A 19,812-nucleotide genomic window follows, 5' to 3' on the forward strand; every position below is an offset into this window, starting at 1 on the left:
ATGCCTTGAAATCCGTTTCGCCAGCACTCCAAACCAGTCGACTCAGTTCGCAGGTTGTGATGCGACATAGCAATTGCCATGGAAACGTCCTTGGACAGAGCACAAGCGCCCGACAATAACAAGGTGTTTTTGGGAGGAGGGAATGGAAGAAAGAGCGTCTCCCTGCAGTATTCACCGGAGAGTTGATACCAGAGCGGCCTTGCCAAGCCGTTCTGTTGTGGGAAGCCGGAAAGAGATAAGATTGTTTTGTCTTAGTGCGAACAGCTGTCTTCCAGTTTCACAGCTAATTCTCATTGTCCATTCTGATCTCCATGTCCGTCGATTTATCTATCCAAAGCCGAGAGCTTAGCCGTGATTGAATCCATATTGCGGTTAATCGCCTCAGTCTCCGAGGCGACCGCTCTGCCTACAGCCTCAATCATGACGGGCAGCCGTGAGAGGTTTTGGACAGCCAGTCCCGTCTCCTTAATTTTCTGATAATTTAGGGCAACGCCTAATCCAAATAGCAGAAACCCAGTTATCATTGTTCCGAATAAGAAGATGTCTTCAATGTCCTCCACGGAGAGAGCCGCCAGACACACGATCCGCCATCTCTCCCATGCGTCCATCGTGTAGCCAGCAGCAAACGTCCCAGCGGGACATTCCGGTTCTCCAGATCCCGCTTTCCTAGTCGAGAAGATGGTGTCAATTGCATTTAGAGACCAGTTGATCAGATCCATAATTTCGGTTTTGCAAATAGTGCAGCGAGAGTCTCTTAAGAGGACAGGACAATACAAGAGAGCAAGCAGGGAAGTTCAGGAGGGAGGGAGGGAAGAAAAATGCGACCGCCTTCGAACAGAGCCAAATTTATCGAACTCGTCCTAGATTCTCACCAAAATTGGCTCAGATCATCAACAGACCATGGTGGCAAAAAGTTATGGAATTCAAGTTGATTCGCTTAGCAGTTCTCGAATAATGAGCGAACGAATTCGCCGAAAAGCACGCAAAAATGGATCTGAGGCTATATTTTAATTTTCTTTAAAAACCTACTTTTTTCGAAAAAATCGAATCATATCATCTTCAGACCATGCTGACAAAAAGTTATGGATTTCGTGTTGATAGACAAAACGTTTTTCACATACCACAACAACGAATTTGAGGCATGATGCCAAAACGACACTTGAGGCCGTATCTCTGCAATGCTTTGGCATATTGACACCAAACTTTGTGTGTGCCATTGTCAACTCACACAGAACACACCACATCGATTTGATAACGGTGCCACCTGTTGGTCAAAAGTTCAAAAGTCAATCAATCCTATTACTGCTAGTTTTAAATGATTTTTCACTCATTTGGACTGCAATAATCTTAAAATTGCTTCAATTACTCATTTCTGCAGTTGTTCTGATGCTCCGTACTATGCTTGGGTGGGGTGGTGATGGCGCAGTGGATAAGACACATGCCTTTGGTGTGAGAGACCTGGGTTCGAATCCACTGTGAGACACCAATGTGTCCCTGAGCAAGACACTTAACCCCTAGTTGCTCCAGAGGCGTGCGACCTCTGACATATATAGCAATTGTAAGTCGCTTTGGATAAAAGCGTCAGCTAAATGAATAAATGTAAAAAATGTAAATGTATGCTTAGCTCCTAATTTTGCCGCTGATGTGCTTGGCCCCGTCATTGCTGCTTGCAGCTATATTTTTATTTTATTTTATTTTCTCTTTCTTTTTTCTTTCTTTCTTTTGTTTTTATTTTTTATTGTTTTTTATTTTTTAATTAGAATTAGAATTAGAATGCTTTATTGTCATTGTACACAAGATACAACGAAATTGCAGAGATTCTGCATAAGGTGCGTGGGACATAATAGACAAAAGAAACTAAAAAGAAATATACATCCAGGTACTCACTGAAAAGCTGTAAGTACTATGCATGATACATGAACTGCATCTATTTCACCTGGGCATATGTGATCTTTTTCTTTTCTTTTTTTTTTCTTTTTTTTTGTAGTAAAGACTTTACGTGTCTGTACAGAAACTGGTTTCAAAATAAATATACCCTGTGAAATATACACTGGCGTAAAAAGTGTGACAACTAACGCCACTGTGATTAAAAGGCAGCAGGACTTTGGGAGGAGCCTCGAGTAAGTGAGCCAAGCGAGCGCGCCTCGGACTCGTGTAGTCCGTCTGCTGCCACACTGCGCTCAGTGCGTGAACACGGACACAGCCTAACATTTCTTGTGTCTTCTGAAATACTCTGGGATTATTTTAGCGTTTTCCTGTAGGAGTGACAGTGAAATAAACAGAAAGATAAAATAAACAGATTTCAGCAGACTCCATGTAAGGAATTTAATGCATGTTTTCTGCGCGCGTTCAACGGACAAAGTTTATTTCATCTCCACGGTCCCACGAAGCTGGACAGGAATTTGAAATTAGCACACCAGTCAGAATATATCTATGTAAGTTATCACATACAATGTTTTTATGCATATTTATGGTTTGCATGATGGCGTCTTTTGCGTGGCAGCTGTTAATAACAGGACTGTCATGAAGTGGCACTAATAGATGATCAGTCTGTTGAGCTTTGTAGGATTTTCTCCCTTTTATCTTCTGTAAATATTAGACGTTTGAGACTTTATAGTAATTTACATTCATATTACTGGATTAATGATTACATTAGATAATAGGCTAATTCTTAACATCCTAAAATATAAATGCACATATGCTATATGAGCACAGCTGATATCATGCATATTATGTCTTATTAATAAGAGTTATAATTACTGTATTATTGTATAAGATTCATACAGTGAAAAGTGCAATTGTTACCATAAGGAGTTCCAACCCTTAAAATGAGTTTCTTTTCTTTTCTTTACTTTTCTTTTCTTTTCTTTTCTTTTCTTTTCTTTTCTTTTCTTTTCTTTTCTTTTCTTTGCTAGTATCCACCTGTAATCTTTTGTGTAAATATTAGATGTTAGACTCAGCCTTATATGAACTTCAGAAGCTTGACATCATTAGTTAATGTTATAAAAGTTTGATTCATATATTTTTTATATCATATTGAAATGTGCAACTAATCACTAGCACTATAAGAAAGAAAATGTGCAGTAAAATGATCAAATTAGGTGGCCAGATACATTTGGGCACATAATCTAAACTTAAAAAGTTTGGGGGCTGTTTGTATAAATCAGCTGTGCTGTTACAATAAACCATGATTTTCAGGATTCTTTGATTACTATAAAGAACATAATTTATTTGATTTTTATTTACTAAAAAATGTTACTGTAACTTTTGATAAATTTAATGCAGTCTTGTTGAAAAAAATATTTTCTTAAAAAATATACATATATGTGTGTGTGTGTGTGTGTGTGTGTATATATATATATATATATATATACTGTATGTAGTGTATATTAATGCTGTTATATAGCAGGAACTGTGTATCTTTACTGTAATGACTGAGGTGACAATGTGTTTTATTGCTTCTTTATCAGGTGACAGGACACAGAACAATGGTGAAGACTGTATGGAGATAGACATCCTCTTTCCAACAAGGCAAAAGGAATTATTATTTTAATTTTTTGTGTGTGTATCTGATATCCTCTTTTTCAAGCTCTCTTCTGGAATTGTGGCCAATATTTAAAGACATTTCTCCAGAATGGCATCCAGCCTCACGTGTACGGGGATTATCTGGGCTCTGGTGTCCCTGCTGAGCGCAGCAGCTTCCTGCGTGGGGTTCTTCATGCCCTACTGGCTGCTGGGCTCACAAATGGATAAGCCAGTTTCCTTCGGTACTTTCCGGCGGTGCTCGTACCCTGTTCGGGATGAAGAGAGGCAGGCTACAATCATGCTGGAGCAGTGCGGGCGCTATGCGAGCTTTCAGGGTATCCCAAGCATGGAGTGGCGGATCTGTACAGTCGTGACGGGGGTTGGATGCGGCCTGCTGCTGCTGGTGGCACTCACAGCGGTCATGGGCTGCTGCATATCAGAACTCATCTCCAGAACCATCGGACGTGCAGCGGGGGGCATGCAGTTTCTTGGAGGTGAGTAATAGACTGTCAGCCTGACGAATTAGAGTGTATTTGGTTTAGGGTGAAACTCACGAAGACACGTACTGGTCACATTTCACTCCAAACTTTTCTTTTCTTTTTTTTTTTTACTGGAATGTATTTTTTTAGGTTGAAATATGACCATTTCATGTTCTAGATTTCTTGAGAAATTTAGTAAAACTTACCCTATAACACCGGTCAGCAATAATAGCCATTCTAAGTATTTAAAAAGTTTGGGGTCTGTAAGATTTTTTAATGTTTTTGTAAGAAGTAATAATGTTTTATGTTTACCAAGGCTGCATATATTAATTTAATTTAATTAAATACAGTAAAAACAGTAATATTGTGAAATATTACAAATAAAAAAAATCTATTTGAGTTCATACATACACTGAATACAAAAAAAAAAATCCTGTAATGGCAAAGCAGAATTTTTCAGAGGTTGAAAAAAACAAAAAATAATAATAATAAAAAAACTGATCCCAGACTTTTGTACTTTTGTTCTACATGCAAACGTAAGGCGTGTTGCATGCATACATGCTACATGCATAATTAAGGTTTGTTTTCATGTGTGTGGTATAGTTTTTCCAGAGTATGAGATTAAAATATCTGTGCTAAAATCAGCATAAGCACTTATCAGGGTCATTATTGATTGGTACTGATATCATTTTCACGTAATGAGTGTTCTTAAGTTACTCATATTCATATCATAATGACGAGATCATCGAGTTCAAGCCCCTATTTCTTTGTCTCTAGTTCAGTGAACATGGATTCCATCCAGTATAATTCAGGGTGCCTTTGCCTCAGTGAGGAGAGAGGGAAGGGAATCTGATTGAGTTTAGACTGGAAGCTGGGGCCTGTAATTCCAAACTCAGTTTAGTTCTCGCCTGCAAGGTGCCTTTTATTTGCTGCTCTGATAGTCTTGAGGGCTGTTGGCACACGACAGAGAAGGTGAAACAAATACTGCGTGGAGCGTCTTAGAATGAAGTTTGCTTTGTACTGCAGTGGCTCAAAGTGTGGAAAATTCTAGTGTGGCTCTTGGTTTCCTGATGTTTAAATTGCTTTATCTTCATTTATCTTTGTCTTCATTAACTCAACCAATTTGTCTCTGTTGTGTCAGCCAAATAGACACTATCGCATGTTCATTCTCATTAGCTCAGTATATGTGCAAACTCACGTAGCAACAGCTAATCACTCTTTTTTAAAGTCTAAATTTAGCCTCATAATTCATATTCTTGTATAAGCGTGCACAATTCATCGAAACATTAGCCACACCAAGGTCATTGGTTTGACCAGGGAGTACATGAACTAATAAAAAGTATACCTTGAATGGCATGCAAGTCGCTTTGGATAAAAGTGTCTGCCAAATAAATAATGTAAATGAATAGGCCTACCTTGCCTGCGAATCACCTGCTTCTTTTCTGTTATGTGACAACCTCTTTTCACTATAAATACCACCGAAGATGGATATAACCAAGTTTGCAATATTTTTGTCTCTTTTAATATCCAGTTTCAATCAGAAATGGATAATTCATGTTGTAAAATGGTATTTCATGTTCCTGAGTTTTAAACATTTTCGCTGTAAGCTTTGGAAACTCCGAATAGTACGATGAAGCTGAAAATAACATTAACTTTTTTTCTTATTGTAGTTTTTTCTTATTACATACTACACTAAAAATCTAATTTCATTTGGTAAAAACTCTGAACTTCTAACAACTTGCAACTTTCAGGAACAATGCATCTCAAGGCAGCTTTTGTTACAATATGTATTAGAAGTTTTGATAATACATATTTTTAATTTGAAACCGCAAGCACAGCAGGTGAGCTGAACATATTCTATATTCAAAAAGACTACAATCATGGTTTTGTGGTTCAATCCCACTCACCCTTTGAAATTCATGAAAATGCAAATAATTTGCATAAAACTCTTTTATATATATATATATATATATATATATATATATATATATATACTGTATATAAAAGTTAATATAAATAGACAATTGTTAGAACAATGACTGTTTTCAATTATAATGATTCAGTAAATTAAAATCTTGTCTTTTTTGTGTGTTCATGTGCTGTCCTCATATATAAATCCTTTTAGGTTTGCCCTTATAACTATTCTGACATTAGATTCTCCCCAGAGCTAACAGTGTCAGGGCAGATTTCACCTGATCTCCAGTTGGCTACCCAGCTGCGTCATCATTTGTTCATGGACGACAGCTGAGGTGTCACCGTCGCTTCTAACTAACAGACAGCGGGATTTGACTTAAGAGACCAAGACACAAGGAGGTTACAGGACTGCAGGGCTGCTGAACGCATCACATCCTGTCATGTTGCCCATAGCACTGCCTTCATCACACAGAGTAATGTAGTAACTCATGGCTTATGCAAGCAAGCATCATGCCCCTTATCAGCAGTTTGTCACTTACAATCAATAGAAACTGACAATTAGTCATTTGTACTTATCGTGAAACTGACGTATGAGCTTTTGCTGGTCTTTAGAGAATGTGAGTAGGACTGAGTAGACATTTTGAATGTCTCTATTCCTATACACTTTAATTTAAGGTAAAGAAGAGATCTATAATGTCTTCTATATGTACAGTATATATATATATATATATATATATGTGTGTGTGTGTGTGCAGTTTTACTTTTTGATCAAATAAATGCAACCTTGGTGAGCATAAGAGACGTCTTTCAGAAAATCTTATGGATGGTATGATTATAAAAGGTGCTTCAAGTTCAAAGAATACAATAATGAATGTGGAACAAAATTTTTTACTCTTACAAAAAAGTACTGTGCTAGTAAAAATGGTACAGTGATGGCATTGCATGAATTTCACATACATTTCAGTACCATGATGTATTTCGAATATACCGTAGTGTTATCATCTGATAACACACTGTTAACCACAGTCCCTTTTTGTGTTATTACTTCTAAATATGTGCTACCATGGTAATGCCAAATACTATTGTGTATACTACAGTGATGTCCAAAAATATAGCATTACCATAGTGTTATCATGGTAAGTATTCACAAAATCATAATATTACAATGGAATTGGTAATAATATAACATGCTTCAAGAAATACCATAGTTTTATTATGATAAAATCATGGAATTTCAATGTCCAAAACATGGTATTACTATGACATTTTTAGCAAAAGTACTTCAAAAAGCAAGCTGGGTAACACTTTATTTTACAGTGTCCCTGTTACGTGTTACATTAACTAACAGTACTTTAGTAATAACATTATATTATTACAAGCAACTAAACCTCCCCGTAATCCAAACCCTATAGTACGTTGTAAATTTATATCACTTAGTACTTATTATATAATGTCCACAAAACATGGTTTTACTATACTACTCTCATGTAGGTGTAGGTAAGACAGTGTGGTCATAATGTCTGGTTTATCAAATAGTGTTTTATGAGTTCCAGGAAGTTAACAGAGCGTTGGAGAGCAGCGGCTGAACTCTTGACATTGAACTAACTGCTGAGTTGAAGCGTGGCCTTAAATTGAAGTATGCAGGACAGAACAAGAGTGAATGAGCAAAGTGAAAAGCACCAGACAGGGGTTAAGAGAAAGATGAGTGACCCAGAGAGAGAGAGAGAGAGAGAGAGAGAGAGAGAGAGAGAGAGAGAGACCCTGATGTTAAATCACTGGACCACAGTTGTCCTCACCAATTGAGTCCCTTTCATTTGTATTGTGGCGTGTTAATGAGTGCTGTCTGGCAGTGAGGGCTCTGAGCAGCGGGGCTTTGGCAAAGGCAGCACCTCGCTGCGGTTCAAATTGATTCATCTGATGCCCATTTTACTGATAATGAGTTCGATAAGCCCTTTATGTGTCACCAAAAGCATCTTTGATTAGATCCCTCCTCTTGCCCTCTTGTTCAAAAGTCTGTCTTTGTTCTTTCAGAGATGAATGATGTTTCCCTTTGTGATGTGAAGTACTGGAAAGCCCTTCCAGAATTATGTAATTTAATCTCATCTTTTATAAATCAAAGGTTCCTTGTCATGGTCTTGTTGGTCAGAACTGACTTGAGGTTATTTTAAGCACATGAACTATAGTTTACTCAAAAAAATCTGTAATTATTACTATTAACAATATTATTTACTCACTCCCTTGTTCTAAACCAGTGTTGTTATTGTTAGCTAAATCTTAAACTAAATATTATTTAAAAAATGTTTGGTAATGGAAATAATGCTGAAATAAAATGAAATATGAACATAGGTGGAGGGTGAACCAACTCCAGGGTAAGGCTAAAAGCAGCCAAATGCATTAAACATCATAAACCCATCTTTTTAGGCAAGAAACAGACATGGGTGTCATGTAGGCTAATAAAATATGTTTAATGGGTCTGAATTTGTATTTAACGTGATTACGATAAAAATATAAAATAAAAACATTAGAAATCGATAATTAGGCTATATAACTTTGCCTTTCCATGGTTATTCAAACAGCGAATAAATTTTATATAGAAAGTCACATTATCACTGATCTATCGCGAGTTTAAGCACTCTCAAAAAAAAAAACCTATAGTTATAATCGCTGAAGCTGTATACACTGTGAAATGATGAATCTCTTACTTAGTCAAGTCACCTTTATTTATATAGCACTTTTAACAATGTAAATTGTGTCAAAGCAACTGCACAATATCAAAAAAGAAAAATAGTGTGTCAATAATGTAAAATGAAAAGATAAAAAAAAAGATTTTCAGTTAAAGGCATTTCATTATTGAATTCAGTGATCTCATCATCCAGCTCAGTTCAGTTTAAATACTGTCTTTGCAATCAGGTCGCCGTTATCGCTGGAAATGAAGTGTCCCCAACTAAGCAAGCCAGAGGCGACAGCGGCAAGGAACCAAAACTCCACAGAATGGATAAAAAAGCCTTGGGAGAAACCAGGCTCAGTCGGGGGGCCAGTTCCAGTTTAATTCCAACTACAGCAAAGTCAGATTGTAAGGGCTCAACTGGTTCCAGTGGTCTTTCCCGATGGCTGTCTAAGTGGCAGGGTCCTCACTGGGGATCTGTCTCTGGCGCTCATCTTGGTGTCCTGGTCTCCGCTGACGTTCAGCGCTGTAGAGGTCGTCTCTGGGTGCTGATCCACCATCTGATCTGGATACGGACTGGATCTGGTGACTGCAGTGACCATCTGGGCTGGATACGGACCGGATCGGGTGGCTACGGTGACTGGGGATATGTTCCCGGGGCTCATCCAGGTGTCCGGCCTCCGTCGACGATCAGGGCCACATACATCATCTCCCGGTGCCGATCCACCATCTGATCCGGACACGGACTGAGAAACAGAATAGAAACAGACAAATATTCTTTGTCTTTGCCATTCTTCTTATGATGTAACGAGTACATCATGTGTTATGGGGAGTGTTCCCGGTTCCGGTTGATCTAATTCAGGGGTTTTCAACCTTTTAGGACATGCGCCCCCCCAAGTTTGTCTAATTTCACTTGCGCTCCCCCAATAGTGTTCTAGGTTATTACATGTGGGGTTTTTGGGTCTGATAATTAATACCTCTGTTTTTTCAGAATTTAGCAGTAAGAAGTTACTCGTCATCCAGATTTTTATATCGACTATGCATTCCATTAGTTTCTCAATTTGGTGTGTTTCACTGGGCTGCGAAGAAATATAGAGCTGAGTATCATCAGCATAACAGTGAAAACTGACACCGTGTCTCCTGATAATATCTCCCAAGGGTAACATGTAAAGAGTGAAAAGTAACGGCCCTAGTACTGAGCCTTGAGATCCTCCGTACTGCACTTGTGATCGATATGATACCTCTTCATTCACTGCTACGAACTGATGGCATTCAGATAAGTACGATTTGAACCATGCTAATGCACTTCCACTAATGCCAACAAAGTGTTCTAGTCTATTTAAAAGAATGTTGTGGTCGATAGTGTCGAACGCAACGCTAAGATCCAGTAGAACTAATAAAGAGATACAACCACGATCAGATGATAGAAGCAGGTCATTTGTAACTCTAATGAGAGCAGTCTCATACTATGATACGGTCTAAATCCTGACTGGAATTCCTCACAAATACTATTTTTCTCTAAGAAGGAATATAATTGCGAGGATACTACCTTTTCTGGTATCTTTGACAGAAAAAGGAGATTTGAGATCGGTCTGTAATTAACTAAATCTTTGGGGTCAAGTTGTGTTTTTTTAATGAGAGGCTTAATAACAGCCAATTTGAAGGTTTTGGGGACATATCCTAATGACAGTGATGAATTAATAAAAAGCAGCTCTTTTAGTAGTTTAGATGGAATAGAGTCTAACATACATGTTGTTGGTTTAGATGATTTAACAAATTTATATTCTTCTTTAACAAATTCTTCCTCTCCTATAGTAGAGAATGAGTGAAATTGTTCCTCAAGGGAATCTATAGTGCACTATATCTCATGCGATATTGCAGCTGATGGCTGCATGGTTATAATTTTATCTCTGATAGAATCGATCTTGGAAGTAAAGTAGTTCATAAAGTCATTACTGCTGTGCTTTTGGGAAATGCCAACACCTGTTGATGCTTTATTTTTCGTTAATTTAGTGACTGCATTGAATAAATACCGGGGGTTATGTTTGTTTTCTTCTAGAAGAGACGAAAAGTAATCAGATCTAGCAGTTTTTAATGCTTTTCTGTAGGATAGGGTATTTTCCTGCCAGGCTATACGAAATACCTCTAGTTTTGTTTTCCTCCACCGCGCTCCATTGTCCGGGCTGCTCTCTTTAAGGTGCGAGTGTGCTCATTATACCACGGAGTCGGACTGTTTTCTTTGATCTTCCTTAAGCGTAAAGGAGCAACTGTATCTAAAGTGCTAGAAAAGAGAGAGTCCATAGTTTCTGTTACATCATCAAGTTTACACTGTAGTAGCCTACATCTGCGCTTTGTTGTTTATGATGAGAGAATTCGCAAGAGTCCGGAATTCAGTCAGAGAACGCGCCCGCACTCAACAAAACTGATGAGTTTCAGCGATGGCTCGCCTGAACGCTACTGATTGGCCATTGCATTCCAAAGCTCAACAGAATTGTGCGTGATTGGTTAAAATGCGCAACACTGTAAAAACGCCTAAAATGAAATACGGTGTGTGCAACATGAGCAGACCTTCATTTAATGTCACAATGGACACTGTCTATTCATTTTCACTTTGTTAGCAACAGACGTAATAGATTTCATTTGCTTGTGCAGGGGTATTTTTGTCCAATTTAGTGGCATTTTTGCTTCAAGTCCCCATGGCCAGGGGAATGCTAAGCCTATGAATATGAATATTAGATGAAAAACATAAAAAACTAAAACAATATAAATAAATGAACTGAAATAAAAAATAAATAAATAGAATAAATAGAAATATTAAAAAACTAAATATAACGATATATAAATAATAAAATAATACTGTTACAAACCATTTTTTAACTGATACATCAGTTTAACAGTGAATACGTTTTTTTATTTGTTTTGTTTATTACACAAATCTATGAAATCACTCAGAGGGCTAAAGACTGAGTCAGATGTTCATTGGCTGCTTATGTGATCAACTGTCTACAAAATATTTTTTAAATTTGGAAATTTGTCATTTTTAATTATTTAAAGTGATCTAAACATTATTTATTGATTTACTATTTATTATTATGATTGATCTATTTTTGACATACATTTATAATTCATTCTTGTTCTTTATTTAAAAAAAAAAAAATTCCCCATGATTACAAATGTACCAGCATGTGTTCTTCTGCACAGGATAAAGATAAACAGGCATGGGTAATTGCATTGTTTGTGTGTGTTAATGTGTGTTTTGTTTGTGTGTGTTTGCCAGCTGGAATTGAACCAATAAAACCTAATGGAAAACCTTCCTCAGTCAAACTAATGGACATATTATTCAGTTGCTGCAGTGGATTTGAATTCATTTTAATGTAACATGCATGTCACCTATGAAAATGTAATACCATGTTTTTGGAAATGTACAATAGTAATTGCATGGTGTTTTTTGAAGTACATTTCAGAGGATCAGAGAACAGGTTCTTCCTGCATTGTGTCCTTTTGGCTAAAAGACGTTAGATGATTCATTGGGAGAATTTTTCATCGTAAGCGAAATTGTTCATCAAAGTACATATATTATCCTAAATTTCCCTTTCATGTTTAAAGTTCTGGGTTATAGATTTATCTGTCTGTCTGACATCCCTCTTTGACACTTTCTTGAAATACTGAAAACTCAAGTGATTCATTGTTGGGTCCTTTTATGATTCACACTGTGAAGAATTGCTGACCATGTACTGTTGGATTGGAGCCAAGTAACTCATACTGAATAGTTGATTTGTTGTCAGTCAAAATATACTGAGTCAAATCTGAATAAAAAGCTTTCTGTTGTGAGGTGAACAGTCCGGGGGCCAGATCTTCTCTGGCTAGACAAACATTGTGTGGATAGTTCTAGTTATATTCAGCTGGCAAGAATTTTGAGATCCAAGTAGATGTGAGGAACTATAATGTGATAAGAGCTCAGTCAAGTACTGAGGAGCTATTTAGAGCTTTGCAGGATTTTAAAATATATGTGATGTTCAATAGGAAGCTAGTGCAGTGCAGAACTTCATTATTTGCCATGTTGGCCTATGTTTAAAGTCAAGGATTAAAATCAAATTGTTTTGTTATGAGCAAAACCAGTAAGGTTATTTTTTCTTTCCTTCTAAAGTTCTGAGGTCTCCTTATAAAAATGGCTGCTTTATTTATTGAGAAAAAGAAGTCATTTCAAATGTTTTGTGTATATACATTTGTGTGTGTGTGTGTGTGTGTGTGTGTGTTTATAAATTATAAATTAAAATTATAAACACATCACTTTTGTTTTTGCCCCCATTTTTCATGAGCTGAACTCAAAGATCTAAGACTTTTTCTATGTACACAAAAGGCCTATTTCTCTCAAATATTGGTCACAAATCTGTCTAAATCTGTGTTAGTGAGCACTTCTCCTTTTCCGAGATAATCCATCCACCTCACAGGTGTGGCATATCAAGATGCCGATTAGACAGCATGATTATTGCACAGGCGTGACGTAGGCTGGCCACAATAAAAGGCCACTCTAAAATGTGTAGTTTTATCATACAGCACAATGCCACAGATGTCGTAAGTTTTGAGGGAGCGTGCAATTGGCATGCTGACTGCAGGAATGACCACCAGAGCTGTTGACCATGAATTGAATGTTCATTTCTCTACCATAAGCCATCTCCAAAGGCATTTCAGAGAATTTGGCAGTACATCCAATTGGCCTCACAACCGCAGACCACGTGTAACCACACCAGCCCAGGGCCTCCACATCCAGCATCTTCACCTCCAAGATCGTCTGAGACCAGCCACCCGGACAGCTGCTGCAACAGTCGGTTTGCATAACCAAAGAATTTCTGCACAAACTGTCAGAAACCGTCTCAGGGAAGCTCATCTGCATGCTCGTCGTCCTCGTCGACGTAGTTTGTCGACGTAACCGACTTGAGTGGGCAAATGCTCACATTCGATGGCATCTGGCACTTTGGAGAGGTGTTCTCGTCACGGATGAATTCACTGTACAGGGCAGATGGCAGACAGCGTGTATGGCTTCGTGTGGGTGAGCGGTTTGCTGATGTCAACATTGTGGATCGAGTGGCCCATGGTGGCGATGGGGTTATGGTATGGGCAGGCGTATGTTATGGACAACAAACACAGGTGCATTATATTGATGGCATTTTGAATGCACAGAGATACCATGACGAGATCCTGAGGCCCATTGTTGTGCCATTCATCCACGACCATCACCTCATGTTGCAGCATGATAATGCACGGCCCCATGTTGCAAGGATCTGTAGACAATTCCTGGAAGTTGAAAACATCCCAGTTCTTGCATGGCCAGCATACTCACCGGACATGTCACCCATTAAGCATGTTTGGGATGCTCTGGATCGGTGTATACGACAGCGTGTTCCAGTTCCTGCCAATATCCAGCAACTTCGCACAGCCATTGAAGAGGAGTGGACAACCTGATCAACTTTATGCGAATAAGATGTGCTGCACTGCGTGAGGCAAATGGTGGTCACACCAGATACTGACTGGTTTTCGGACCCCCACAATACAGTAAAACTGCACATTTTAGAGTGGCCTTTTATTGTGGATAGCCTAAGGCACACCTGTGCAATAATCATGCTGTCTAATCAGCATCTTGATATGCCACACCTGTGAGGTGGATGGATTATCTCGGCAAAGGAGAAGTGCTCACTAACACAGATTTAGACAGATTTGTGACCAATATTTGAGAGAAATAGGCTTTTTGTGTACATAGAAAAAGTCTTAGATCTTTGAGTTCAGCTCATTAAAAATGGGGGCAAAAACAAAAGTGTTGCGTTTATAATTTTGTTCAGTGTATATATACTGTATATATATATATATATATGTGTGTGTGTGTGTGTGTGTGTGTATGTATGTATGTATGTATGTATAGCATATATAACAGCACGTTCGTTCTTTGAACTGTTTTAATCCTCCTCTAAAGCAGGCTGCAGGCTACCTCTTATAGAAAATGTATAGGAAAACTGGTTGAATGTATGAAATGATAGGCAGCTGGTCTTGTGTGATTTCTCCTCTTTATCTGTGCCTGACCATGTACTGTTCATCTTTCACATCTGTCATTTACTAGCTCTCTTTCTTTCCCTTTCTGTCCTCCTAAATTTTTCAATTACCCACATTCAGGAGGTGTTATCTCTTTGTGACCTGATCTCCTGCCCTCTATTTCAGCTCTCTTTAACCTCTCTCACTCACAGCTCTGTCACCCATGGGGTAGTTGAGCAGCTCAAGAGAGGGAGCAAAATAAAATAAAATAGAAACTGAGAAAGAGAGAGCTTGTGAAAGAATAGAGAGAGTGAAACAGACTCGTGGAATGTCCAGCTTAAGCAAAGATTTATTTCAGACAAACAGGAAGTCTGGCCTGGCAAAGGACAGACAGGAAGTGTTATTTCAGCTCTTTAGGTTGTTAAGTCCTTGTTTTCAGCAGCACAGGGCTAAGCGCACCACACCGCTCTGCCACCTCACACTCAGCACTCTGCAAAATGAACCGCGCTGACATAAGGGGATTGTTATTGCACAGCCAACCTTAAAATGAAAGGAGCAGTAGTGGAGAAAATTTTTTTCATAGCTGATTTATGGACCGTAGTTTCAGATTTCTATTTTATGGAAGTAAACTGTACAGTTTTGAGAAAATGAGTGTCTGGAAGGCTGATCATTAAAACAACTCAAAGCTCTTTCAGCTGATATATAGAACCGTTTTACCTGTTATTGAAATATTTATTGTGAAATTACCTTGGAAAGAACGGCTCTGGGTCTATAGGAATGTACTGTATTTAAGCAATAACCAGGGAGGCTGTGTTTATCATAAATAATGGGTGTTGTTTGGTATGGTGCGAAACTGATTGATTGTGTTATAGGAACGTGTTTTTTTTCTGTCATTATTATTAAATAAAACTAAAACTATTGCAAATTGTTTTTGTTGATTGAAACTAAGTTGAAATAATATTAAATGCAATTTATTAAGTGAAAAGCTTAAAAATGAAACAAAAATAGAAATGTTGCCTTGGCTACTGACTATGAATAAAATAAGGTGAAATAAAAGTTAATAAAAGATCATTTTTGTTTCATGCATTCCATTAATTGAATATATTAAAAATACGGGAATCGTTTAGGCATGTTGTCACCTATATGCAAAACCTTTCAAAAGTGCAAATACATTTTTTTGTGTAAACATATAGACCCTCCTGCATCCATCCTATAAGAACAAATGACTTTGTGATCTCCAATGATTACTTGTACATGTTCTTATGTACTCCTGCGTTTATTGTTAAGTTCCTGTTATTTGTTTCTTCAGAGATTCCCTATGAATATATTCTGTTTACCTGTCCAATGCATATTCTCCAAAAGACCTGATTCGGTTTTTTTATATATTTTTAATAGTATAAGGAAAACTTCTTGTAATTTTTCTCAATTGACTTTCATGCACGGAAAAGAGCAGCAAGAACATTGTTAAACACAGAAAACCAAAAACCACACAGGTTTTCACCCTATGCCGCTCTGCAGTGACTCCTTGTAAAATGACAGGGGCAGTGACCACTTCTCTAGTGAAATGCAGTCCTGTCAGCAGCCTTCCGGAGAGCTCTGACAGCTCAGTCATCTGTCACAGCACAGTGAGGGAGAGGAAGGCACTTCACCCTCCTCACCACCTCCCTCGTTTTACACTCCATCTCTCTCCACTTCATCCAAACAGCATATAACATGGCCATATGTTCAAACATAGATTTACAAATACAGGTGATTAAGCAGCCCTTTGTCACATAAGAAGGGTATTTTGTTCTGAAAATGTTTTGGGAGTCTGCATTTGGGCATCTGGACTCTTGTAAAGGCTTATATGTTAATGGATTGGGACTAGTAATTTCAGAGGTGTTGATGTGACCTACCGTGATGCAACTCCACAGGCCTAAAAGAGAGATGCTGTGTCTTAGTTGGCAAATCTCAGTGCTGTTTGGGCAGAGCCCAGCTAGAGCTGCATCATGTTGAGGAATAAAGTGTTGTTGAATTTGCTGCATTTCAACTGCAGTTAAATTCTAATTAAATTAAAATCAATGCAAATGAGGGTGTAGAGGATATGTGTTGAAAATATTTGATGTTTTAGGATATTTTAATGGAGTTCTCAACTTGCAACATTGTCACTGGCATTGAACTGTATTGGCTCAACACTTAACTGACTGGAATTGAAAAACGCCATTGCCGCTTTTTGTAGTACTTTAGTACTTTGTAGTACTAGAACTGCTTTATAGCAGTATCTGAATTGTCTCCAAACTTGAGTTTCCATAATTGATTGTGCTAATTTCCAGTGATTATCCCTGTGAAGCTGTTTTGACATTATCTATATTACATAAAGCATTGTAGAAATAAAGGTGATTGACGACTATTTTTGTAGTCTCATATGAGATATCCATTTGGTCTTGGAATATCTTGGTGAGAAAAATGTGGGATCTTCTTGAGATTTTAATTGCAGACTTTGGTCTTGTCAAGTCTGAGCACAATATGAGACATTGTTAAGATCTTTTCTAAAACTAGAGGAGTCACATGCTAGATATTTTGGTTTTGGAATAATTCATGTTGAGATTTTTGACTTGCATTTTTGACTTTTTGATTTTTTGATTTCAGATTTGTAGATGTTGTCTTACGAACAAAGAGAACAGTTTGAGACGTTGATGAGATCTCTTCAGAATTTCTGTTTTATTGAAAGATTTAACAACAGATTAATGGAAGAGTCATCCTTTGTGGGAGGTTTAATCTCAATGCTGTCTTGAAGCGACGGTAAAGACATTAAAGAGATCATCATTTTGATTTTTCTTTCCTACTTGTTTGTGAGAGTGGAGATATTTTTGTTAGAGGGAGATATTTGAATTACTGTCTGGAAAGAAACAAAGAGAAAATCAACCCATTCAGATGTACAGATAGCAGCATTTCACATAGGATAACAATGGTGGTAGTATACAATACATGCTGACTCACACCTCTCCTGAAATCATCTTACCTCCACATGACCACTTAGCATTAAGTGGGACGCTAGACTTATTAAACTTCACCTTAAACACCCTGTGAAACCTCGTACCTATCCCTACTATTAAACAGGTGTTTGGAGATACTGTACAGGAAATGGTTCCAATGTTGCACGTATTCATAGGTTTGGGTGGCATAAATTGCCACCAGCTGTGTAAGGAAGAAGACGTGTCTTAGTTGACATTTGATGACTGAGGCGTGTTGCTGAGAAGGTGTTTTGGGCTAAACTATAAGACAGCTGGCTAAGATTCAGGTGAATATGTGTAGGTGAATATATTTAAATGCCTGAATGTCTGTAATCAAAGAAAATTATTCTTTTAATTTTGCAACAATATGTAGGCACCATGTTTGTGAATGTCGATATTTGAGAAAACTGTAATTTAAGGTTCTGTATTCCACAATGCACACTCATTTCCATAAGTGCACAAGTTGACAGCTCTTGAAATATAATTTTATGTGAGAAAATGCATACTTCTCACCTTGGTAATATAACACAGTGTAGTTCTGTGTGACTGGTGTAAAAAGCTTCTGTGCATTAGTGACCGACCTCCATTTAAAAACACCACAGGCACTCATATATCTCAAAGATCACATTAAATGTAATTTTCTTTCTTGTGTTGGCATATTTCCACAAAATTTAAGGATTTTTTTTTTTTCAAAATAACCGATCTTTTTTAGATTGTTTTTAAAATTGATATCGCTAATACTGTAGGTAGCATGTGATTTTATTCCTCAAGCCAATTTACTGTAGCACAAACCCAGCCCCACAGTCAATTTTCTTTGTTAACTTTATCATGCATTACCCTGTCAAGAAACATTTTTTTAACTGTAGAGTTAAATGTAATATTAATATAAATGTAATATAGAGGAATGTAATATTTTATCTAGTTGCATTTAAAAGCTGTTTTTGCCCCTGTGAACAAGATTAATTGCTTTTTTTCTGGAAACTGTGTTATTTTTTTATTTAATTTTATTATTATTTTTTAAATCTTTGATGAATAGAAAGTTAAAAAACAGCATTTATTTGAAATATAAATCTTTAGGAATGGCTTTCCTGACACTTTTGTTCAATTTAAGGCATCCTTGTTGAATAAATGTATTAATTTCTTTAAAAAAAAAAACACCTTACTGACCCTGAACTTTTTATCAGTAGTATAGTTTTGACTTTTGACAAAATAGTGGTTAGTGCTTTATTTAAATATCTATTTTTGATTTCAAAGCACGTATAAGCAATAGCAGGTTTTTGTTGTTATTCTCGTTTTTTTAGGGCCGATGTGGACTATAAACTGATAAGATTAATGGAGATGTGAGAAAACCACTCAGCAACCACTCAGAACACCCTAGCAACCACATAGCAACATGTTAAAAACACCCAGAAAACCTTAACAGCAGCATAGCAACAGCCTCAGTTAGTGGCAGAAACTTTTTTATGAACAAACACTATTTACATTTACTGTGGTTGATATTAATTAAATACAATTTAATGGATTTGCATGGATTTTGAAACTGTTATGTACTTTAAATCTGTATGGACTTCAATGGTCGTCCAATTTACCAAATACATGTCCTTGTGATATTTGATCATTCTCTTCTCGGTTTCATGATATACTGTAGCTTCATAAGGAGAAACTTTGAACCATTTGCATCTTGTTATCTGTCTTATTCTCTCCTTTACTGGCCCTCCAAATCCTAAACACTGGTGGACAGCAGTTGGGTAGGCTTGTGATTATTATTGGATCTTGTTTCCATGGTAGCAGGAGGGCACAGGCATCTAGTGGGTGAGCAACAATTGGCATGAACACATACTTGATCATGTCCATCAAACTGTCAGTGCTTACAGCGCTACAACATGCTACATCCACAAGTTTGCACGGCACACTGCAGCTCTCCATTGGTTTTACACTCCATTGCAGATCCTTGTGAACTGTCTCAAAACCTTTGTGGACAACAAGTTTCCAGTGACAAAGAATGTTCTTAGCTGTCACCTACTACACAAAACAGAAATGGTAAACTTAAAAATGAACCATGCAAGAGACTCGACTGTCACTCACAGCTGATTCCCAGCCTGGTCTCATTGTTTATACGTATTGTTTACAAGTGTTACGGATTGTGGTTGTAGAATAAAAGAACAAACGGTCATGAAAACAAAGTAGCATCAACGCACGTAAATCCATTTAT

The 19,812-nt window shown here is 37.5% G+C and overlaps 1 protein-coding gene across 1 annotated transcript in view; it reads left to right on the top strand.

The window, feature by feature from the left end:
* The first annotated feature begins 2,109 nt into the window (after positions 1–2,109).
* The window catches only part of LOC306851495 (LHFPL tetraspan subfamily member 6 protein-like), an 82,371-nt gene continuing 64,668 nt past the window's right edge, over positions 2,110–19,812 (top strand). Inside the window, exons 1-2 of the mRNA XM_079387774.1 lie at positions 2,110–2,435; positions 3,471–4,019. Coding sequence (XP_079243900.1) covers positions 3,635–4,019 — 385 coding nt within the window. The 5' untranslated portion in view covers positions 2,110–2,435; positions 3,471–3,634. The remainder of the gene's footprint in view (positions 2,436–3,470; positions 4,020–19,812) is intronic.

Source organism: Barbus barbus, assembly GCF_936440315.1.
Source record: "Barbus barbus genome assembly, chromosome: 31".
NCBI lineage: Eukaryota > Metazoa > Chordata > Actinopteri > Cypriniformes > Cyprinidae > Barbus > Barbus barbus.